Source organism: Taudactylus pleione, unplaced genomic scaffold, assembly GCF_031769625.1.
Source record: "Taudactylus pleione unplaced genomic scaffold, aTauple2 ptg000121l, whole genome shotgun sequence".
Lineage (NCBI taxonomy): Eukaryota > Metazoa > Chordata > Amphibia > Anura > Myobatrachidae > Taudactylus > Taudactylus pleione.
This window is the reverse complement of record NW_028284523.1, coordinates 10,462,438-10,487,351: the sequence shown is the minus strand read 5'-3', so window position 1 is coordinate 10,487,351 and position 24,914 is coordinate 10,462,438. Positions and strand designations below refer to the sequence as shown.

The 24,914-nt window shown below is 44.8% G+C and overlaps 1 protein-coding gene across 1 annotated transcript in view; it reads left to right on the top strand.

The window, feature by feature from the left end:
- The window catches only part of CDH23 (cadherin related 23), a 1,221,584-nt gene that overhangs the window by 529,673 nt on the left and 666,997 nt on the right, over nucleotides 1-24,914 (top strand). Inside the window, exon 12 of the mRNA XM_088472189.1 lies at nucleotides 20,867-21,016. Within this exon, the coding sequence (XP_088328315.1) occupies nucleotides 20,867-21,016 (150 nt within the window). The remainder of the gene's footprint in view (nucleotides 1-20,866; nucleotides 21,017-24,914) is intronic.

Genomic DNA, 24,914 nt, shown 5'->3' with positions numbered 1-24,914 from the left:
AAGATCACCGGGTTGCGCTGACCAATTTGGGGTGCTAATGCTTTGGACCTGGAGCCCCAGTGATTGGGTCTCCGGGCTGTGGCATTACACTCTGGTCGGTTGGGTCTGGTGCTGGTCTTAAATATAGGGGGTACTCCACGTCTTTTTTGTCCCCTATATTTAAAACCAGCACTAGTCCCTGCAGCCTGGTGTTGGTTTCTAAAATACGGTGGAACCCTACACTTTTTGTTCCCCATATTTTTAGAAACCACCACTGGCTGGCAAGCCTGGGGCTGGTTTGGCTTTTAGGGGGACCTTATATAATTTTTTTTGTAAATTTTTACTACTTTTTTTTACAGGTTAAAAATTTTCGGGAAATATTCTAGGGACCCCCCTAAAGATGTGTAGACATGGGGGATCACTATGGGTACCCCCATTTTTAACTACTGAAGGAAGTCGGGGTTTAAAATAGCCGTGGCACGTGCATTTTTTAAAACTGCGTTTTGGGACTTAAAAAGATGCTAGTACTCATTTTCATGTACCCCAAATTTGATGGGGCCATTTTAAAAAAACTAAAAAAAAAAGCTAAATGCTCTTCTGCATCACTTCTTCAAAATCGGGAAAAAAACACCTGCCGCAGCTATTTAAAAACCCAACTTTCTTTTGCAGCCAAAAACGGGGTACCCATAGTGATCCCCCATGTCTGGACATCTTTAGGGGGGGTCCTAGGATTATTTCCCGAAAATTCCCGTTTTTACCGCAGATCCAAGTATCGCCGGGTCCCATTTTCCCCTAGTTTCAAATTGAATACGGGGATACGCGGGCACGGGCGCGATACTTTAACGCCTGGAAAACAGGCGAAGGCAGCGTTAAGTCCGGGCCGCGTTAAATTAACGCGGCTCGGCTCAAAGTGAATACGGGCCTGAGTTGTAATTCGATGTAACTAGAATACACCAGTAGACTCTGCTGATTAATTTAATATGCAACACTATATCTGTGTGTTACTGAGTTCTGAATCTGTATATGAAGTGCTACAATGTAGCAGCCGCAGCTTTTTTTCATGCCAAGTTCCGTTGTGATTCATATACAGACTCGGGTGCACACAGATATAGAAGTGTCACATATCCGGTTAATCAACACAGTCCTGGGGTGCGTCCTAGTTGCATCTCATTGCAACTTTGAGCCGTATTCAATATGAGCTGAGCCGCGATACTTTTTCGCCGGCCGGACTTCCTGCCTACTTCGCCTGTTCTGCAGGTGGAAAAGTATTGCGGCCGTTCCTGCTTTACCCCATATTCAATATGGAAGTACGCGAAAACGGGACCCAGCGAAACTTAAATAGGCGGAAAGTACTGGCAGTTTTGGGGAAATCAGCCCGACACCCCTCAAAAGATGCTCTGACATGGGGGTTATCTATGGTACCCCCCAATTTGGCTTGCTTGAAGGTATTTGGGGTTTTTAAATGGGCTCAATAGCTGCTAAATGGCGTTTTTCTATACGTGATGCAGAATAGTACTAAGGAGGTTTTTTTCAAGAAAATAAGTTATCACAGCAAATTTGGGGTACTTGAAAATGGGGGTCAGCATATTTAAAAGTTGCTAAAGTGAAGTTGAAAAAATCATGAAAAATCCACCTGTTGCAAACACCTGCAATCAAAAAAACACTTGAAGCATACTGGGGACCCCCAGAGTCAAGTTTGCTAGTTTTTAACTTTGTACCCAAAAAAAAAATTTCCGCCCCCTTTTTCAAAGTAATTTTTTGGGGTGTCCTTAAGTATTTTTTTTTATTTTTTACACAGATTACCTTTGGGGGACTGTCTGAAGGCTGCAGGGGGGGTTCCCGTAATGTTGCACCCCAAAACCCCAATTCTGCACTTTTTTCCGCCTGCTATTCATAGGCGAAAGTCTTTCAAATTGAATATGGGGTAAAAGTGAAACAGGCGAAAATGACGTCATTGGCGAAAAGTTTCCGCGCAAACGGCTTTTCGCCTCAAATTGAGTACGGGCCATAGATGCATTTTCAGCCAAAAAAGATGGCCAACGCTAGCAGAGTAGCACAGAACCTGGCAGCTCGCTCACACCAGGCAAGTTGCGCTGCGTTGCTTGTTGAGGCTAGAGATGTATGAAGACACATTTATATCTCCCATCACTTTCGTTATCTGGAAAAATGCTCCCATAACGGTACACTGCCTGAACAGCAGCCTTTTCACTTGGTGGTCTCCCCCAGTTTGTCCACCTCTCCAGGCTGATAACACTCAGGAGGTCAGGTAGGAATTTCCTTTCCCACTCTGAACATTCACGGATTCATGTAGCATTAAAAATGTTACATATAAAACAAAAACTTGACATTTGTCTGAAAAAAATACAGTTACATGTTCATGAATTAATAGGTGTACATTAAACATACTTTCATTATTGCAATTGTGGCCGGTGCTGTATAAAGCTGTGTGAAGGTTCCGAGCATGTGCCATATTTCTTATAGCTGTAGAATCTAGCTCAGGGTTGACACTTTATTCGCCTTTATGTATTTGTTTCCACACAGAATGCCCATACGAATAGAATACTACTTTGTCAGAACTGTGTACATCTATTGAAATACTACTAGGGTCACTATGGCTTGTTATGTGGGGATGCAGTTAATTTACCGCCGCCCGGAATCCCGACGGTGGAAGGCCGACCTGAGACTAAAGATAGGCATTGAAATGTAGACGCCTATCTTTATCCCCACGTCGAAATCCGATGCTCGGCATCCCGAACGAGGTATGGCAGGGACAGTTTAGGTTGTAGCCACTGGGGGTTGGGAGAGAATGGGGGGGGGGAGAAAATGGGGGGGAGGGTTAGGTTTAGGCACCCCCAGGGAGACTTAGGGATAGGCACCCCGGGGAGGGTTATAGATAGGCTATGGGAAGGGGGGTATGGGTTAAGCACCCTGGGGGGAGGTTAGGATTATGCACCCCCACCAGGGAGGGTTAGGTTTAGGGTGCGGAGAGAGAGTTAGGGTTAGTCACCCCCAAGAGAGGGTTAGGGTTAGAGAGGGGAGGGTTAGATACTTACGTGCCCCTGTCGGGATGTCCTCCTGTCGGGCTTCCGGCGTTGCGATGAGAACTGGTGGCTATTCAGCTGTCGGTATTTCATACCGATTCAGTTATGTGATATCAGGGGTCATAATTCTTTATTATTTATTAATGTTATGTTTTACAGCAAGGAATAAAAAAACTTATTAAGAAATGCAACAACATTGTTGTGGCACTACAAGTGCAGGCATGCACTGGTGCACAATTGCATGCTGGCACTTGTAGGTCAACAAAAGTAAATGAAAGTATTACCCTTGAAACCACCAACCAGGGTACAAGGAGGGGTCCCGTACTTTGCAGCATTTTCAAGTGCTTGTTTGATTCTACTTTAACTAAACTTGGTATCAGCTGTAGGTTTTGTTGACATTTATAAAGTTGATACCATATTATTATGATGTCTACATGGAGAAAATGTTAATAATGTTAGGATTAGTTTTAAAATTGTGCACACAAGAAGCTTTGCAATTCCGTCCTTGCTAAAATGCAATTTCAGCACGAGGTGTCTGACACCACCTGCTGCATGTGCGATCCCTGCATTGTGACTGACCATCAGTCGTGATGTTGGACAGCACTGGCCAGCTGAGTAAGCCTCAGCTTACACAGGCTGGCAGGCATGCAAGACCAGGAATCTGCATCAATGTACACTAGTCCTGGCCTGGCCACTCCTGGAAAATGGGGCAACCTGCCCCCATTTCACAGAACCCAGACCGTCCTCGGACCACCCCGTAAATGCCTCTGCCTGTCAATCAGGCAGAGGCTTACGGGGACCTGAATGCAATCACGAAGGAGCCATTCTGCACAGAACAGGTCCTGCACACGTGCAGATTTCTGATAGTGAATCTGTGATTAGCTGAATCAAGCCCATTGTCGCTTTGTGGATATGCTGTATGTCAATATGGTAAAATTAATATACTGGACCCAGCTCTACGAGCACTTGCTTTTTGTGTTTTTGTTCTGTTAAAGCAAACTGAAATATTTAGAAACTTTTTATGCACTGTATATTAGATTTTAGAAAAGTCAACAATTTCAGAATAAAAAAACTTTTCTAAAACTGCGCAAATTGTATTGCTTACAGGCTTCATGTAATGTTGGATTAGGAGGAGTTCAGGAGATAGCTAGTCGTGGACGTGGTTTCTGCATATAAAAAGCCTGTTCACTCTTCATGAAATGACTTTATGCTGTAAGTCAGTGATTTGCTTCCTGAACTCCTGTACATTTCTGGCTGAAGTGGAAGAGTTGAGAGCAAAGGCCGAGTTTCTCACACTGCTCCCTGCTGTCACGCTCAGGCACTCTCAGCCATTAGCAATTCCTCGGGCATTTAATGGACCAATCCTACTCAAAGAAGTTTGTTCTGGGAGAAAATTGGAAAACCTGCCGTTATATTAGCAGGTACTCCATGTTGAACTCCACTGGAACAAGTTGTATCAGTTCAATGGTTTTTTGGCTCTGATAACCGCCGTGCTTTCTATTGTGATTTAAAAAAAAAAAGCTGAGTTCAAAACATTTTATTTTTCATAAAGCACTTTAGGGGGATACTGACCTTCAAACTTAAATTCAGTGTTATATAAATCCCACGCTGTCATAACATTTACAGTGCATTTGGTTTGTACATTTACAAATGTCAAATGTTTTAGGATATTAAGGGCCTCATTTATAGATGACCACATTTGTCAATTGTTTTTTTTTTTTATTCGGATGCATCTCAAGGCGCATCCGGCTGAAAAACAGTATTAATTGCACTAGGTGTAAAAGTGTGTGCCCTTTCATATAACAAATGTCTAGAGATTGGGCTGGACGGTGTTAGTTGTCAGTCATTGAAAAAAGTTATATTGTCCTAATTGTTAATATCATAATGTAATAAAATGTCATATGTAAATAGTCCAACTGGAAATGACAAATACTTAGATGTCCACTACTTGATATGATAGCTGGATTAAGTACTATCAGTTGGAGATGTCCATACACAATCAACCAATCAAAAACTTGTATATAGTCCTCTTCCTCCTTGCAGATTGTTACACTAGCACATGCAATAAATATGCTTCCTAAAAGGCTTAGCTGGGGATGCGTCCACTTCTAATTGTTGCTCCTACGTAATACAACCTTGCAATGCTTAGTTCCCCTGCCATCTCTTTGGAAGTCAGTGTAATGTAAAAATCTAGATACTGTACATAATTAGAAGTATCCATTTTTGCTGTGCATGCACAGTAAGGTAATGTATGTTTTTTAACTAAATAAATAAAAGGATTCTAAATGAGCCCCTTGAGCAATGAGCAAATGTATTAGTATTTTATTTTGGAAAAGTTAAATTATTGAAAAACCCCAGCCTACAGAGGTCCATAGGCTGTATCCGATATAGGTATGTTTTCTGTGCCTTCAAAAATGCTTGGGAGGAGCTTATTGAAACTGCACTTTTACACGTGTTCTGAAGACCAGTGAGGGCAGATTTAGAAGCCTGATTAGGTGTGGCTTTAATGATATACGATGCACAGCATCTGTGACTTCAGCTTTTATTACTCTGTACCACTTGTATAGTCAGTCAAAACTAGTTATTTGCGGAAAACTGCTTTAATGAGAGGATGAGCCATGGTAGGACAAGCTTAAGGGATAATACTATCTCAGATGAGCTACAATATCATCAATATTTTAGGTGTGAATATATGTAAGAACACATTCCAAAACTATGGGCTCATTCCGTCTAGGGGCCAGATTCAGCATGGATCGCAGTTGCAACTGCATATGCAGATCAGCCGATTGTTGGGTACTGTGCATGCGTATGCACCGCACTGCGCATGTGCGGAGATCACACTTCGATTATGGACGCAGACAGGAATCCATCACAGCATGAGTGACAGGCCGAGAGCGGTTGGGTGTGGTGATGGGGGAGTGGTTGCAGACATGCCTGTCTGTTTGAATGCCGTTGCATGGGCATGCATAAATTAGCCACTGCAATTCCCTATACAGTTTGAGTACTCACTGCATGCGACGAGACTTGCTATTTCTGAAACAGGTCAGACCTGCTGTAATTGTGTGCGACGGGCCGATGTTCTCCGATGGTACCGATGTATATTCAGGACTGCGAGGTATTACAGATGTGAGAAAGCAGTAGTGGGTGTCTCTATGCTGGCTGAGCGGTGGCAGGCATTAGCATATTTTCACAGCTTCATTGCATGCGATCCGTGCTGAATCAGGCCCCCAAAGGTACTTAGCAGGGTTCAGGGGAGCGTTAGGGTTAGGCACTAAGGGGGAAGGGTTAGGTTTAGGGTGTGGGGAGGGGGGGTTTAGGGTTAGGGACTAGGGGGGAGGTTAGGTTAAGACACTGGGGAGGGAGGGTTACGTTAGGGTTACTTACCTAGAGCTGTTGGGATTGTAACCTGGTCGAGATGCCAGCGTCAGGATTCTGACTGCAGGAATCCCGAGTGCTGGCATCCCGTACCCATCCCAATCACACAAATGCACACACCCAAGGTGTGCGAGATCCAATAAGAAATGGTAATTTGCAGTAGTTGTGGCAAGGGTGTGTGACTTTTCCACAAAATGCAACCTGGGGGAGAGAATTAAAAAAATGGGGAAACCATCCTGGACTCCAAAAAGTGACAACTGAAATAGCAGGACCATATAGAAGGCTGTTAGTGACCATAAGGAAAGTACTGTAGGTTTTTAAATGGTGTCAAATGGCTGATTTTTGTACTTTTTATGACAACAAAGCAAACAAGTGTTTTTCTTATCATATAAATATCTCTCCAGCATTTTGGGGGTAGAGAAAAATGTCTGTATAGTAGTTTTTCAGTGTTTTTATACAAGTTTGTATAAAGTTGTAATAAACACTTTTTTAACTCTCATCTGCAAGGTCAAAAACTCCTCTCCTGTCAATATAATACCTCCACATACCTGTCCCACATTTACACCTCCCACATACCTGTCCCACATTATTTACACCTCCCACATACCTGTCTCACATCATCTGCACCTCTACACATACCTGTCCCACATCATTTACACCTCTACACATACCTGTCCCACATCATTTACACCTCCCACATACCTGTCCCACATTATTTACACCTCCCACATACCTGTCTCACATCATCTGCACCTCTACACATACCTGTCCCACATCATTTACACCTCCACATACCTGTCCCACATCATTTACACCTCCACATACCTGTCCCACATCATTTACACCTCTACACATACCTGTCCCACATCATTTACACCTCCACATACCTGTTGTTATGATCTGGGTTTGTTGTTGACCCGGGGTGGAAATAGGAATAGACACCTGAACAGATTTAAATTGAAAAGTGGGTTTTTTAATGGGTGAACTTGCAGACATGTACATTGATAATAAAATAAAGTCCAGAATATTAAGAGGAGGGTGATGATTAGAAACTGTAGTTAAGTATGTATAGGTAATGTCCAGGTAGTGGCAGAACAAATAAAAGTCTTTGTAACTTTGTCACTGCAAGGCTGCAGACTGGAAAACAGTACTGATTGAAACTGGTGAGGTGAAATCCGGAGAGGTAATGGAGTAATTAGAATAGCAGTAGCTGATGAATTAAGTGGAGAGTTGTATTGAGATGGCTCATTGTAGAAAACAGAGCTAGGTAAATGGAGGCAATGTAGGTTCAGGGTTAACTGTACACACAGGTTCCTTTGCAGGGAAAGGGTAAATAGAAGGTGCAGGATGGTTCCAGCAGGAGACTGGGAGCAGACAGAGTGGTGCAGGCTACTTGGAAGCTGGGATCCAGCAGGAGCACAGGTGAGCACTCAAACAGGCAGGTTACAAGAGCCCAGGAACTCTCTCACAGCATGCACTGTGAAACACATTGCACTGGCAACAATGGGAAGCTCTGAACTCCCTTAAGTACCCAGTGCAAAATTGTGATAGGTCAGAGAGAGCATGTGACATGCCAGGACTGGAGCAGCTAAGTGACATGACCAGAGGCAAGATGGCGGTGCCCATGCCAGAGCGGAATGGAAACACCACCAAGCCTACCCAGGCCAGAATGACACAGTGCCTGTGGAACAGTTCGCAGAGCCAACACCCACCGCCAGACACCAGCCCCTCTGCCAGAAGGAGCATGCCACAGCACCCTCACAGGTAATACCCGTCATCCCCTATGCCGAGAAACCCTGCTCATGACACCTGTCCCACATCATTTACACCTCCACATACCTGTCCCACATAGTTTACACCTCCACACACCTGCCCCACATCATTTACACCTCCACATAACTGTCCCACATCATTTACGCCTCCACATACCTGTCCCACATCATTTACACTTCCATATACCTATCCCACATCACTTACGCCTCCACATACCTGTCCCACATCATTTACATCTTTATATACCTGTCCCACATCATTTACATCTTTATATATCTGTCCCACATCATTTACATCTTTACATGTCCCACATAATCCACACCTCCACATAATCTACACCTCCACATACCTGTCCTGCATCATCTACACCTCCACATACCTGTCCTGCATCATCTACACCTCCACATACCTGTCCTGCATCATTTACACCTCCACACACCTGTCCCACATCATTTATACCTCCCCACACCTGCCCCACAAAATTTACACCTCCCCACACCTGTTCCACATCATTTAAACCTCCACATACCTGTCCGACATCATTTATACCTCCACATACCTGTCCCGTATCATTTGCATCTCCACATACTTGTCCCACATCATCTACACCTCTAAGCATACCTGTCCCACATCATTTACACCTCCAAATACCTGTCCCACATCATTTACACCTCCACATACCTGTCTCACATTATCTACACCTCTACTCATACCTGTCCCACATCATTTACACCTCCACATACCTGCCCCACATCATTTACACCTCCACATACATGTCCCATATCATTTACACCTCCACATACCTGTCCCACATCATTTACACCTCCACATACTTGTCCCGCATCATCTACACCTCTACGCATACCTGTCCCACATCAGTTACACCTCCACATACCTGTCCCACATCAGTTACACCTCCACATACCTGTCCCACATCATTTACACCTCCACATACCTGTCCCACATCATTTACATCTCCACATCCCTGTCCCACGTCACTTACACCTCCACATACCTGCCCCACATCATTTACACCTCCACATACCTGTCCCACATCATTTACACCTCATCTGGGTTTGTTCTGGACCTGGGGTGGAAATAGGAGCAGACATCTGAACAGTTTTAAATTGAAAAGTGGGTTTTTTAATGGGTAAACTTGCAGACATGTACATTGATAATAAAATAAAGTCCAGAATATTAAGAGGAGGGTGATGATTAGAAACTGTAGTGAAGTATGTATAGGTAATGTCCAGGTAGTGGCAGAACAAATAAGTCTTTGTAACTTTGTCACTGCAAGGCTGCAGACAGGAAAACAATACTGATTGAAACTGGTGAGGTGAAATCCGGAGAGGTAATGGAGTAATTAGAATAGCAGCAGCTGATGAATTAAGTGCAGAGTTGTATTGAGATGGCTCAGTGTAGAAACAGAGAGCTAGATAAATGGAGGCAGTGTAGGTTGAGGGATAACTGTACACACAGGTTCCTTTGCAGGGAAAGGGTAAATAGAAGGTGCAGGATGGTTCCAGCAGGAGACTGGGAGCAGACAGAGTGGTGCAGGCTACTTGGAAGCTGGGATCCAGCAGGAGCACAGGTGAGCACTCAAACAGGCAGGTTACAAGAGCCTAGGAACTCTCTCACAGCATGCACTGTGAAACACATTGCACTGGCAACCATGGGAAGCTCTGAACTCCCTTAAGTACCCAGTGCAGAATCATAATAGGTCAGAGAGAGCATGTGACATGCCAGGACTGGAGCAGCTAAGTAACATGACCAGAGGCAAGATGGCGGTGCCCATGCCAGAGCGGAATGGAAACACCACCAAGCCTACCCCGGCCAGAATGACACAGTGCCTGTGGAACAGTTCGCAGAGCCAACACCCACCGCCAGACACCAGCCCCTCCACTGGAAGGAGCATGCCACAGCGCCCTCACAGGTAATACCCATCATCCCCTATGCCGAGAAACCTTGGTCATGACACCTGTCCCACATCATTTACACCTCCACATACCTGTCCCACATCATTTACACCTCCACATACCTGTCCCACATCATTTACACCTCCACATACCTGCCCCACATAATTTTGATCTCCACGTACCTGTCCCACATCATTTACGCCTCCATATACCTGTCCCACATCATTTACGCCTCCACATACCTGTCCCACATCATTAACATCTTTATATACCTGTCCCACATCATTTACACCTCCACGTAACTGTCCCACATCATTTACACCTCCACATACCTGCCCCACATCATTTACACCTCCATATCCCTGTCTCACATCATCTACACCTCTACTCATACCTGTCCCACATAATTTACATCATTCAACCCATTATTGAGCTTTTTAGATATATTCACCTGAAAACTGACATTTACAGATGTGCCCTCCGTCGTTGTTACTGCAGTCACCTCAAGCAGCCCTTCTAGTCGCGCCTAGTCCCGAGAGTTTACTCATGCTGAGCATATTTTTGTCTTTTTCGATGCAAATGCATCTTATTTGCAATGCTATGTGAATAAAAGACACAGGTTTTGCTGATTAATATGACATGCGGCATGTGTATGTTCTGTGTGTGACTGCAGCTGTATCTGTATAGGAAATGCTACATTACAGTGTCAGCACCTGTTTTCCACACCACGTTCCATTGTGATGATTTTACTGACTCTGCCGCACACAGAACATACACATGCCGGATATCAATATTATCAGCATAGTCTACTTGTGCGTCTTATTTGCATTGTGAATAAAACGCATTTCTGTAAAAATGCGCACAGTGCAGCCAAGTCACATGGGAACCGGCGGCTCTCGCGTGCCCTGGGTAACGTGACTCATAAACACAGGGAGGATAGACGAGGAAGGACATGTCTGTATTTATTGCCTAACTTCTGTTATTTAAACCCCTCCAAGTGGATGGTTATTCATTAGGATGGGTGTACCAGAGGTTCTGCACTGTGTCCTGACATTTTTACCATATTATAAAGATGTTACCTACCTTTTCACCTGCTCAGGGGGGTGCACACAAAAAAAACGTGAATTTCCCCTTAAAAACCAATGCGTGCTTGGAATTGGATTCCAAATGTAATTTGCAGGTGAGTTCGCTTTGAGAACGGCTTGCAGGACTCTACTTGCATCTAATAGGATTGAGCCCTATATATGGAAAAAGCAATAATGTTTGCATTGTGATCACATATAGTGAATTACCCCCATTTCTTTGGCAGCTTATTCTAAAACATTTACATTTATGTGATATGTGGAAATTACTTTTCTATATCTGTATCAGCTGATTTTCTTTTAATTAATAGGGTATTGGCAACTGTAACCTTTCCACCCCACGTTAAAAAAATACTCATGTATGGTTTAGTTACAAACTCAGCATTTCTGTGTACAGTATATTTAGATGTGGCTGCCACATTAAATTCTTATTTTCAGGCTCACAGTTACCTATAGATCTCATTAGTCCAGTATATATATTTTTCTTAAAAGGGCTGTTTATCTTTTTATTGATTTATTTTCTCACTACTCTTTTGGGGTAATATTTAGATAGATTTGACAATAAACGTCGGGAAGACTTTGCTGGGAAGGAGCATGTAAGCATATTACTCCATCATGACATGCTCACTGATCTATAATCCCTTTTTTCCATTTAAATGCTTTTCTTTAATACATATTAACTTACAAAGCTCAGAGAAATAAGAACAGATAGCGACAACTACATCTTATATACAGAATAAGAAAATCGGAAATGGACAGTTTCAGACTTTTTTTTGAAAAGGACATTGGAAGGTGAGGGGAAGTAAGAAGTGAAATAAGAGAATGGGTTGTGTGTTGTGTCCAGGGCTGCCATCAGAAATTGTGGGGCCCGGTACTGACAAAATAGGCACCCCTTCCCCGGTGCTTTGTGAGGGGCAGGTGTGGGAGAACTGTGGATTATGTAGGTGGAGCTACAGCAAAGGTGGAGCATCAGCTGGTGCGTAAGCCAGTTTAAAAATTTGCAGAGTTTGGGCTGTGGGGGTGGGTGATGTTATAATATGTCAATCTATAATATAATATATGAAACTGTACAAATACAGAAATAGAGGAGAGAAAACTGATGTAAATTCTCACACACAGAAAACTAGAATCTATACTAAAGATATAGGGAAAGCCAGATCCATTCTGCATATATATATATATATATATATACTGTACAGATGTAGCCGCTGTTGTCACTGCCGCCATGCGAGCACATTGCGGCATGGATCGTGCACACTAGTGTGTCCGCGTATGCATGTGCACGCCATAGACTGCAATGGGGAGAATTCTGGACATGCCTAGTTGCAGCCCGGCAAGAGCTGCACTATGCGTGACGCTGTGCGCACGCATCGTGGCAAGCGGCTACATCTGTATAAGGAAAGACAAATTCACATAAAATACATTAAAAAGCCGGATCCACATGGGGGCAATATATATGACTAGTGATGTCTGGATATGGGAGGGCTGCAATTGGAGGGTCACAGGACAGGGAAGACTGGACCTGGGTATGCAGGGCAGGGAGGGCTGGACCAAGGGGAGATGCAGAGCAGAGAGGGCTGGACCTGAGGGGCACAGGGCAGGGAGGGTTAGACTAAGAAGAAGTGCAGGACAGGGAGGGCTGGACCTATTAGGGACAGAAGGATGGCTAGACATGGTGAGGAGGGGTGACACGAAAGGCTGGACCACATAGTAGGGAAGGCTGGACCTGGGTGGTGACAAAGGGCAGGGAAGGTTGGACTAGGGGGGACACAGGGCAGGATATGGTTATGCCATAATCCATGTACCTGATCCAAGGGCGGATCTAGTATAACATCTATGTATAACATATAAACTGCAGTAACCTTTCCACCAGTTGCTGAGGCTGCTGACATGGGGCTGGTTTGCATTCAAAGATGCCAGTGAGCAGATTGGCTGCTGGAAACCCCTATCCCATCTGTAGCCACTGCTGGGGGCCCTGTCCGGAGCTGCTTTGCTGCAGCATCACCAGAACATGACATCAGTGACTGTGTATTATGGGGGCGATTCCTTTCCCCCCCCCTTTCCCGGATCCTCAACTGACCTGAATGGTGCTGGTGCACTGGCAGCCAGCCAGCCAGCCAGCAATGGAGACATTGGAGAGACAATTGTGGCATTATGAAAATGGTGCCCGCCGCAAGCCAATCACAGCATCTCTGGATGGGCGGTTGATTAGGAGCTCCTATTGACTCATGGCCGGCACCATATTCGTAATGCCGCAGCTGTCTTTCCATGCCTGGCTGCTGAAGCACCAGCTGCCACCCGTGCCCCTCTCTCTGTCCCGGCAATCCCACCCTTATGGCGGCCCCTGGTTATGTCTATCCAATAATATCATAATAAAAAAAACGTTTTCCTTTAGTTGTCCATTAGATCCAGCTGTTCTATAGACTTGAGACATTAGGTGCAGCCAGAAATGAGGTCAAAGATACAGGACCTGAGTCAGGGAAGCACACAGACACGGCTGTGTCTTAAGCTGGCCACACATCTAAAGATTATCTGTCCAACCAGCCAACTAGTTGATTGGTTGGAATGAAAATCTGGTAAGGTATGAAAGCAAATGACAATCAGCAATTTGCTCCCAAACGCCGGAAAAAAACTGTTGTTTGAACAAATTGTTTAGCTCAAACATTTAACAAACTTGTCTGACGACCATTTTCATCTGTTTTCTGGCATTTAGGAGCAAATTGCTGATCATCATTTACTCTCATTCCTTACCAGATTTTCATTCCAACCAACCAACTAGTTGGCTGGTTGGACAGATAATCTTTAGATGTGTGGCCAGCTTAACACTAATGCCGTGGACAATTTTCTTAATACTGAGACGCCCACCAGAGCAGCATCTTGCGATGGAGGATTTCCGTCTTGGTCTGATCATAGCATCGAATGTTGCGCCAGGCCTTTGGCAGGTGCAGTTTCTCTGACTGAGTATGGCGTCCTGTGTGAGTGGCTGTGCATCTTTGGACACAGCTGCTTATGGCGACATGCCCACGGCTGCTTGGCCACCCCCTGTTATCTCCCAGGAATGCCCACTGAAATCCACAGACCCTGCACCCAAATCTTTTCTGTGTGTCCGTGCAGTAACAATAGGGACACATGCATGGAAGAAAAAACATTGGCTGTTTGTGTGAATATCTGCATAGTGTGCGACTAAAGCTGGCCACACACTAGACCAACTTACATCCAACCAGCCAACTTGTTGATTGGTTGGAATGAAAATCTGGTAAGGAATGAAAGCAAATGACAATCAGCAATTTGCTCCCAAACGCCGGAAAATGAACAAAAACTGTTGTTTGAACAAATTGTTTAGATCAAACATTTATGAAACTTGTCTGATGACCATTTCCATCTGTTTTCTGGCATTTAGGAGCAAATTGCTGATCATCATTTACTCCCATTCCTTACCAGATTTTCATTCCAACCAATCAACAAGTTGGCTGGTTGGATGTAAATTGGTCTAGTGTGTGGCCAGCTTTACTCTCTGCATAGTGTGCGACTCTGACTCAGGTCTAACAATGTGTTTTAGATTGAAACACAGATTTTCAGATTTTATACTATACAGTATTATTGTACACACAAGCAGCAACTTATAATTTCTAGGTTCTAAGTTATTTGAATAGGCCCATCAATAGGTTTTATTCAAGCCGTGTGACAAATATGAGCTATTTTCCTCTTGCGCATAGAACTGTGCTCTGAATTCTCACTGCAGGGTGCACCGTATACATAATTATAAGAAATGCCCACCATTTCATAGCAACCAAGGAAATCAATGAAAGTGCTTCACATGTCATATATTCACTTTATATATAACAGAAATGCCAATACATGTTATTATCAGGGACACACAGAACAATACTGATACATCAATTGAGAAGCTGCAAATGAAGTTTTGAAAAATTATTTTTTTATTATTATTACAGTAAGGGTGCATAAAGTTTGGAAAACTAATGACCTGCAAAACCATATGTATATGACAATATCATGTTACATGTAACAACTAGATAAATAGATTTAAGGCTTTTTGGTGTTTGAATACAATAAAAATTAGAGATGTGCGGGTCCGGTTCTCAGAGAACTGACAACAACCGAATTTAGTGGTACCAAGTACGAGTTCGGATTCACTTTGGGGTACTAAGTGGAACAAAATCCTGATTCGGATCTTCCTGCGGTTCAGAACTCTGATTTAAAAACTAAACCTGGGTTTTGGATTTTTATAAAAAAAAATAAAAAAAATACAGATCTGAAAACAAAAAGAAAATACGTGAGGGTTTTTTTGCAAAACCAAAATCACAACACAAAGACTAATCCAGATCCAAAACCAAAACACGGGGCTCGGCGCACATCTCTAATAAAAATGCATTTCTGTGGTATATTTTGTGCCATAATCAGAGTACATTATAATTAATCTGTGTGAAACACAATCTATATGAGGCATGTAGTGAAAAAGTATAAAAAGTCTGGTTATCCGCTTTTATTACACAAAGTGACATAAACGCTTTGGAATTACATCTATTTTAATGGGGATTATGTCACCAATTCAGCACTTATTAGGAAGTTCACTTGTGATTTATAAGAATAACATATTGCCTACTGTAGACCACAGCAGTATGTGACGTTACTACGGATAGATTTGTCCCAAATAAAGACCCCTTTATACATTAGATTAGAATGATCATCTATGCAGTTTGCCAGCATAAACACCAAACGGAAACTTGTGAGCATGAAATGCAGCAAATCAGATTATGGGCTGGACTTGTAGTGCATTTTTTTGTTCTGAAAATATTCTTGCACTGTGATTACAAACAGGGACGGATTGGGAACTTAAAGTGGCCCTGGAAAATTCCCCGAAAGTGGCCCTATATGCGCGTGCCCAAAAAGGGGACGTGGTTTTGTGGCAAGGGGCGTGGCTATAAGCTTCCAAGCAAGCATGCATTGTGAATGAGTATTTTCATACCTATCTGCAATGGGGAGCCTCTGAAGAAATTGATCCTTTCTGGACAGGCAGCGTCTTGAGTCGGTATTCACTGCTCATGCAGGAGATCACATGGTCTGGAAGACGCCTGTTTGTGTAAGAAAAAAGCCATCATGTCATCATCATGTAGTGGCTATAAAGTCAATATTCAATAAAGGAAGAGATGGGTACCATGAGATGCTGGAGGACTGGAAGGTGAGTATGGAGAAAGATGGAGCAGTGCGAGAGAGAAATACAGGGAGCAGTGCGAGAAAGAAAGGGAGCAGTGCGAGAGAGAGAGAGACAGGGAGCAGTGCGAAAGAGAGACAGGGAGCAGTGCGAGAGAGAGACAGAGACAGGGAGCAGTGTGAGAGAGAGACAGGGAGCAGTGTGAGAGAGAGACAGGGAGCAGTGCGAGAGAGCGAGAGACAGGGAGCAGTGCGAAAGAGAGACAGGGAGCAGTGCGAGAGAGAGACAGAGACAGGGAGCAGTGTGAGAGAGAGACAGGGAGCAGTGTGAGAGAGAGACAGGGAGCAGTGTGAGAGAGAGACAGGGAGCAGTGCGAGAGAGCGAGAGACAGGGAGCAGTGCGAAAGAGGGAGACAGGGAGCAGGGCGAGAGAGAGACCGAGACAGGGAGCAGTGCGAGAGAGAGACAGGGAGCAGTGCAAAAGAGAGGGAGACAGGGAGAAGTGCGAGAGAGAGACAGGGAGCAGTGCGAAAGAGAGGGAGACTGGGAGCAGTGTGATACAGACTGGGATCCGTGTGATACAGACTGGGATCCGTGTGATACAGACTGGGATCCGTGTGATACAGACTGGGATCCGTGTGATACAGACAGGGATCCGTGTGATACAGACAGGGATCCGTGTGATACAGACAGGGATCCGTGTGATACAGACAGGGATCCGTGTGAGAAAGACAGGGAGCAGTATGAGCACCCCAGTATTACCTCACTGCGAGACGGGTGAGACATTCTCATGTACTAGCCAACCTCTGATTGGATCAGCTGAGCATGGCACCTAGATCCAGCACTGCAGCTGATTGATCACGGGGACATAGTGCCCCCGGATAGCAGCCCCCTTTATACAGTGCTCCCAGGTGGCAGCCCCCTTTATACAGTGCTACCAGGTGGCAGACCCTTTATACAGTGCTCCCAGGTGGCAGACCCTTTATACAGGGCCCCCAGGTAGCAGCCCCCTTTATACAGGGCCCCCAGGTAGGAGACCCCTTTATACAGTGCCCCCAGGTAGCATCCCCCTTTATACAGTGCCCCCAGGTAGTAGACCCCTTTATACAGTGCCCCCAGGTAGTAGACCCCTTTATACAGTGTCCCCAGGTAGCAGCCCCCTTTATACAGTGCCCCCAGGTAGTAGACCCCTTTATACAGTGCCCCCAGGTAGTAGACCCCTTTATACAGTGTCCCCAGGTAGCTGCTGACAGGCAGCAGCACACAATAAGTGGGCGGGACTTTTGGCAATTGGGCCGGCGGATGGTCACCCTTATCGCCCCCCCTCCCTTGGATCCACCGGTGCTGAGGCCGCTGTCACCCGCAGCCCCATTGCCCGCCCCTGGCCACTGCTGCAGCTAGCCAGACTGTCTCCTCTCCACTCTGCCCTCTCCCCAGGCTGTGAAATTAAACTTGACACTTCACAGCCTGGGGAGGAAAGAGTGGAGAGGAGACGATCAGGCTAACAGATTGCCTGCGCAGCCCCCCACTTCCGCCGTAGCTTACCTCCCTTGATGTCCCGCCGTTGGCCGCGGGTCCACGCCACCTTCCTCTATTGAATCCTCCGCGGCGTGTGACGCCGACAGTATGTTGGGTGGGGTTTAGGCTGCCGCGCTGGCCTCTCTTCTCGCAAGAGAGAGAGGCTAAGCCTTAGGCAGGGGCCGCCAGATAAAGCTGACAGGCAGCCGGGTGCTTGTGAAAGCCCAGCGCGGGTGACATAAATAAGGGGGCGGGGCCTCACAGAAAAGCGGCCCCACAACCATGCGGCCCACGGGGATTCTTCCCGCAAAAAATACATGCCAATCCGCCCCTGATTACAAATATTATCTGCATGTAAAACTCTATAACCTTATAAGATATGTGTATTAGGGGTCCATTCATTATGTTAATTAAATATTCAACTTGATGCGAGTAGCAGCAGCGGATACAAGTTCACCATTCAACATTGCTTCATGCGGAGACAGCTGACCCGTAAATCAGCTGTCTCCCCAATTCTCTCCACTGCTACTGTTGTAGCAGTGAAAGTTAGCACTGTCAAGTCCCGGCTTCCGGCTGTAGGAGCCAGACAGGGGTGGAGGGATCCGAAAGGATTTCTCTGCAACCCCAAGACTCCCTCCCATAGTGAAGGAGCTGGGGTGCGAGAGCAAACACCATCTGAAGGTGGCGAATGCTCCCGCAGTCAAGCTCTGAAAATTAGATACAAGCTTGATGAATTTAGGTCCCCAAACTAGTGTATGAGGACAGTGGGCCAGATCGTGGCTGAAATGTAAGCAAGTGATATCTCCTGCATTACCTTTATAATGAATAGTCCCGATGCTTAATCTCTACAAAAGTAGGTTGAAAATGTTAAATTATACCTGCTTTTGTAGAACTTAAGTAATGATGCATGGACTCCTCAGTGTTTTGTGATATATTGCTACACTTTAGGTATTTGTAAAATAAATAAACTTCTATACTTTTATTTTACATGTTGACTTGTAATACTGTATTATCTATTTTGTATGCTTGCACTCTATGGAGTTAATTTATGATGCTCACCTGAGGATGCACACAAACATCTAGGTTTTGCACTAGTGTACCTCAATGGTTTGACCAGTGCACGTCCAGCTATCTTCCATCATGCCACATTAGTGTGTAAGAAGTAAACTTTTTTGTTGTACCATATTTAGAACTGAATCATGAAAGTGATATTTTTTTACATGTGCTGCTTATGTATATACAGCTTCTTATAGCACTTCTTAGAGTGTGTTTAGACATACAGTTCTCTAGTGGTTGGAGGACATCGGGTCTTTGTAGGACTTATATGACAGAGTAATAGAATACACTCCATATTGCTACCTGTCCTGTATTAGAATGCTCTTGATGTATCGTACACTGCTTCAACTAAAAGAAATGCTTTAACTAGAAGATCACAAGTATGGTGTCCCTCTGCTATAGTGCACAACAAGCCCCAGGCTGCTCATGGAGGGTGGTGGGGTTGCAAAAATATTCTCTTAAAGCAGTGGTTACCCGGCATGGGGTAAATATGAAATTCCTGGGGGTAATGGACGGACAGCTGGACATGCATATGAATCATTCTATAATCTAGAATGATTCATATGCATGCCCGGCTGTGCCGCAGGGAGGCTCTAAGCCGGACGCCCACTGAGATGTTATTACCAGCGGGCGCCCGGCTCCTTCCCTGCAGGGCCGCATTAGTCGGAGGCTGGAGTTCTCTTCTGAACTCCAGCTGCCGCCTCTCTCCATGCGCACTATGGGAGAGACATTATGATGTCTCTCCCATAGTTCCGATGAGCAGCCGGCTGGACAGGACTGCGGTGGATGCAGGAGCGGGGATTAAGGTAAGTGTTTTTTGGGGTTTTCTTTGTACAAGCGGCACTACAGGGGCATTATATGGGGGCACTACTACAGGGGCATTATATGGGGCACTTCTACAGGGGCATAACTATGGGGGCACTACTACCGGGGCAATATATCTCCGGGGCACTACTATATGATTTTCTTCCTTTCAAATCAAGGGGGTAATGTCGGCGAATCTAATTATATTTTGAGGTAAAAGGTAAAAAAGTTCTCTGACCCCTATCTTAAAGGCAACCATGTGGGTTATCATGTGGGACAGGCAGCAGATATCTCCGACATGCAGCAGATATCTCTGCTATGGAGTCGGATGTTCCAAGCTCTTGAATACAAAGATTTCCACAGCTTGGCCTCGGCAACTAAAGATGTTTTCAGATGCCGTTTGCCATTGTAGCTTATGGGCTACAGATCACAAAAAGTACTATGAGAAGGATCGACATGCACATTAGGCCACGGGGTCTTGAAACTGAATAATATAAAATGAAGTCATGAGCGATCATTTACTTTTAGACCTTGCATGGATGTATTCCTATCCCTGTCCCTGGATGTGTATTTTGGTACATCCTAGAGATCAATAATTTCTTATTGCCGCAATAAGTAATTATATTTATTGAGTCTAAAATCCGATAATTGATAAATATGCCCTTTGAAGTATAGAACGATCCTTTTGCAGACTTGTAAGTACTGTGCATAGCAAAGAACAGCAATGTAAATATGCTACCTCCATTTGTTTAACTACTAAAAATAATCATGTTTGGCAAGAAAAAAAATCTTGTTTATGCACTGCTGGCTAAACAAGCAGATGCGCTTACACAGTACTATCCATGGAACATCATTAGTTCTACCAAATCCTACACTGTATATGCAAATGTCTGCTCATCTATAAATGTGGCCATTTTTCTGTAAACCTGTGCTGTATTTTAAATACTTAACAATAAATGTACCTATCGAAAATTAGATAAATAGCATGCAAGTATAAATCTAACTTTATTTAAAATTTCTATATAATTTACATAGTACTGCAAGTTATTACTTTCAGCCTATACACTTTATATATTGCTTATATTTATTGTATATCTATTGATATAGTCTTCATCTTGGGTCTAATCTGGACTTTGTTCTTATTGCACAGGGAGTGAACAGTGCCTTTGAAGTTTACCTAGTGGGAAACAACTCCAATCACTTCATCATTTCTCCAACCTCTGTCCAAGGGAGGGCAGATATCCGTGTGCGAGTTGCTGTTCCCCTGGACTACGAAACAATCCCTCGTTATGAGTTTTCTGTAAGAATCATTCTACAATGAATAAAATAATACATGCTTTGTTATTCATATGTCTAAATACATAGTACCTCTTTTTAGATCATCTTAGCTTTTGGAGCTATGCAATGATATAAAGTAGTTATATAATAATGTATTTACTAACTGGAGCTGACTGTAGACTATGACAACCATAACAGGTATCGGAGATAAAGCTTTGCATGGCTAATGTAGCAAGCCTACAGTACATTTCTATTTAGGTCCTTTTGTTGGACACTTCTGAACAGTATAATGCTGTCAAGTATTTTGTTGAGGTCTGTGTTGCTAAAAAGGTTAGTCAGGACATGTTTTCTGTCTGACAGAGAGGGCTGTAAAAGTTTTATAGAGCATAAATGCTCCTTTCCACCAACACTGCTATTACCTGCCGTCTGCTTAGGTTGCATTTTTTATAGCATCTTGCATTTCCCAGTCATAAATCCGCAGTGTTTGAATAAGTCTGTAACAATTCCAACAATTCCTGGTTGCTAGTAAGAATAAAAGAAAACTCCTACGAGGAATCTGCAAAAGTGCTACAAGCTGTCACTAATCCAGGTCATTAGCCATTTGACCATCATATAATGCTTAGTCAGTTTATTTTTTTTAAAAACATTCTTAATATGAAATGTTTATTAATACGGGAACAGAATGCAAAATCTGGGTAACTCATTGGGGATAAACTAAGAATGACATCTGTACGTATTAACTTCAAAGCTTTTTACATAGAAAAACCTAGAGCAAGACAGATGCTTCGTTATTGCCAGGAAAATCCGGCTGGTATTGTGTAACTTTACAATATTTTATGAGTGCAAACAGTAGAATGTGTAAAGACAAAGTAGAACTAAAATTGGCTGGCCACAAACATTACACTACAGTTACTCTGGATGATAGTGGCCAGATATTAGCTACAAATGCGACAGGTAAATATTTGGTCAGGGTTTGGTAATTTATGGCAACAACTGCATGACATTAGCTGGATTATAGCTTTTATAGTGCCTTTAGACAGTAATAAGGTGTCTATTTATTATGTTAATTATAAGGATATGAACAGACCAATAATTAACATACTAACTCGCTGCGAGTGCCGCAGCAATTCACCATTTCTCTGGCGCGGAGACAGCTGATATCAAAATCAGCTGTCTCCACAAGTGGCTTCACTGCTCCGACGTCCGACGGAAGGAGCCGGACAGTGGGATTCCTCTCCGCAACCCAGGACTCCTTCCCATAGGGATTTGTGAGCTGCAAGCGGGAGCAAACACCATCTGAAGATGACGAATGCTCCCGCAGTCAAGCTCTGAAAATTTTCGGAGCTTGAAGAATTCTGTACTCATACAAGTGTATGGGGACAGTGGGCCATTCCACGAGAGAAGGGTAAGCAGGAGATATCTGTGATGGAATCAGTATGATTTACCGCCGGCCGCGGAAGCCCGGCAGTGAAGATCCCGACAGGTAAGTATTTTTTCTATTTACTAATCTAACCTCCCCCCCCTAACCCTCCCTTAAGGGTGCCTAACCCTAACCTCCCCCTCAAGTGCCTAACCCCAACCCCTCTCTAAGTGCCTAAACCTAACCCCTCCTTCCCTGCAGCCTAACCCTAAGTCACCCAGAGGGGTGCCTAACCCTAACCTCCCGCCAGGGTGCCTAACCCCTACCCTCCCTTCCCCTAGCCTCACCTTAACCTCCCGGGGGGGTGCCAGCCTAACCCTAACTCCCCAGGAGCGCCCCCCCGCGGTTGTCTGTGCCCAGCTTACCTTCGATTGGTAAGCCGGATGTCGGGCTCCCGGCGTAGGACTAATAACAGGTGTTGGGATTTCGATGCCTGTCATTATACACTTGCTGGCATTTGACAGTTGGGAACCCGGCGATCGGCATTGCGACCATCGGCTTCCTGACTGCATCCCATCTGTGAGATCTCCTGCTTTACCACCTTGATGAATGTCCTGGACACTTAATTTCTACAATTGCAGATGAAAATGTTAAGTTTCAGCTGATTTTGTACAAATTAAGTGGTGATATATAAACCGCTAAGGGTTAAGAATAAAATATAGTATAAACCACTGTTTCCCAAACTAAAGGTGCCCACACACATACTGATCTGCCCACCATCAGCCGATGTGTACGATTTGTGTCTGATTTCCCTTGAAACTCTCCCCGGCAGCTTTGTACACGATTTGGTGTCCAATCTTCAAACGATCTCTCCTGCATCCAGACTTTCACAGTGCATCGTGTCCTAGAATGTCAGATCTGAAGATGCGATGTGCAACCAGCAGGGACATGCATCGCATCGTGATCGTGAGTGGGGACTCACAATTTCCTCACGATTTGGCCATATTTTACACGATCTGTCATTTCGTGTAAAATATCGCTGTGTGTGGGGGCACCTTAAGGACGTGATTTATTACCAATTGCAACTGTGATTACGCATGCAATCGGTCGATTGATGCGTACTGCGCAGACCCATCGCAGAGTGATTGACAGGAAGAACTGTTTGGGGTGGTGACAGGGGAGTGGTAGGCGAAACATAGGCATACCAGTGCATTTCAATGCCGTTGCACAGGCGTGCATAAATTAGCCACTGCAATGCCTTGGGCTTTCACTGCGTGCGATGAGATTAGCAATTTCTGGAGTATTTTGGCAAGATGCGGCCGTATAATTGTGATGCGGCCTTTGGAGCCTGTCACAGCCTCTGGGTTCATTAAGGTCTGTGGGCCTATAAGAGGTGATGCGGCTTTGGGCCGGTAGCAGCCTCTGGGCTGGTTGAGGCCTGAGGGCATAAAAGTAGTGATGCGGCCTCTGGGCTGGTTGAGGCCTGTAGGCCTATGAGTTGAGATGCAGCCTTTGGGCCAGTAGCAGCCTCTGGGTTGGTTGAGGCCTGTGGGCCTATGAGTTGAGATGCGGCCTTTGGGCCAGTAGCAGCCTCTGGGCTGGTTGAGACCTGTGGGCCTATGAGTGGTGATGCAGCTTCTGGGCTGGTTGTTGCCTTGAGGGCAGAACTACTTGGCAGGAGGATGCTGAGTTCCTACCAGTGCAGCTGGGATGACACTGGCGACGGTGTGCTGGATTGCGCACTTGAACCGCTGAGTTGCGGCCAATGTTGCCGCTGGACACATACTGGCTCTTCAGGTGGAGGAAGTGCACTGTGCCACCTAGATGACACAAGCAGCACGAGCAGGTGGAATGCAGACTGCACCGCCCGTATGGGACAAACGGCAGTAGATAAACACAGTAGACTGGATCTGTAACTCGACTGGAACAACCAGAAGTATGAGAGACTCTGTCACTGGCAGGGAGTAGAAGGGCTGGCTGGAATTTAACAGAAACAGGTCCCAACCAGAGCAAGTCTCCCTAATGACACATTACTGAGCACCTGGGCTGTGTTCAGACAGGAGAATCAATCAGTGTGCACCTGATAGTGCACACAGACAGGCAGTAATTAGTGCAGAGGCTCAGCAGCAACCAGGACTGGAACTGCAAACAATATGCTGCTAACCACAGCTCCTAACAGGAGGAAGGAGGAGACTTCAGTGAACGCTTGTCCGGCGTTCACCACGCACAGCATTGGCAGCGCTGCAGCTTGTGAAACATACAGAATGAAGTAATTGGGATCAGTATAAAATCTGTTTCTGCATGTAACACAAAGCAACCAATCTGATAATATCTTTGATCAGTCTAGAGCAGTGGTTCTCAACACCAGTCCTCAAGTACCGGCAACAGTAGTACCGTGCAGTGCGCATGGGTCCCTGGGTCCAGGGGGACTCACACTGCATACCCTGCAACCATTTCTTCAATACATACCTCTCCAGAATCTTGCCTCGGCAGCATCAGTGCTGCACATATCACCAGAAAAATGACATGGTGGGAATTTTCTTGGCGTTTTCCACATGCA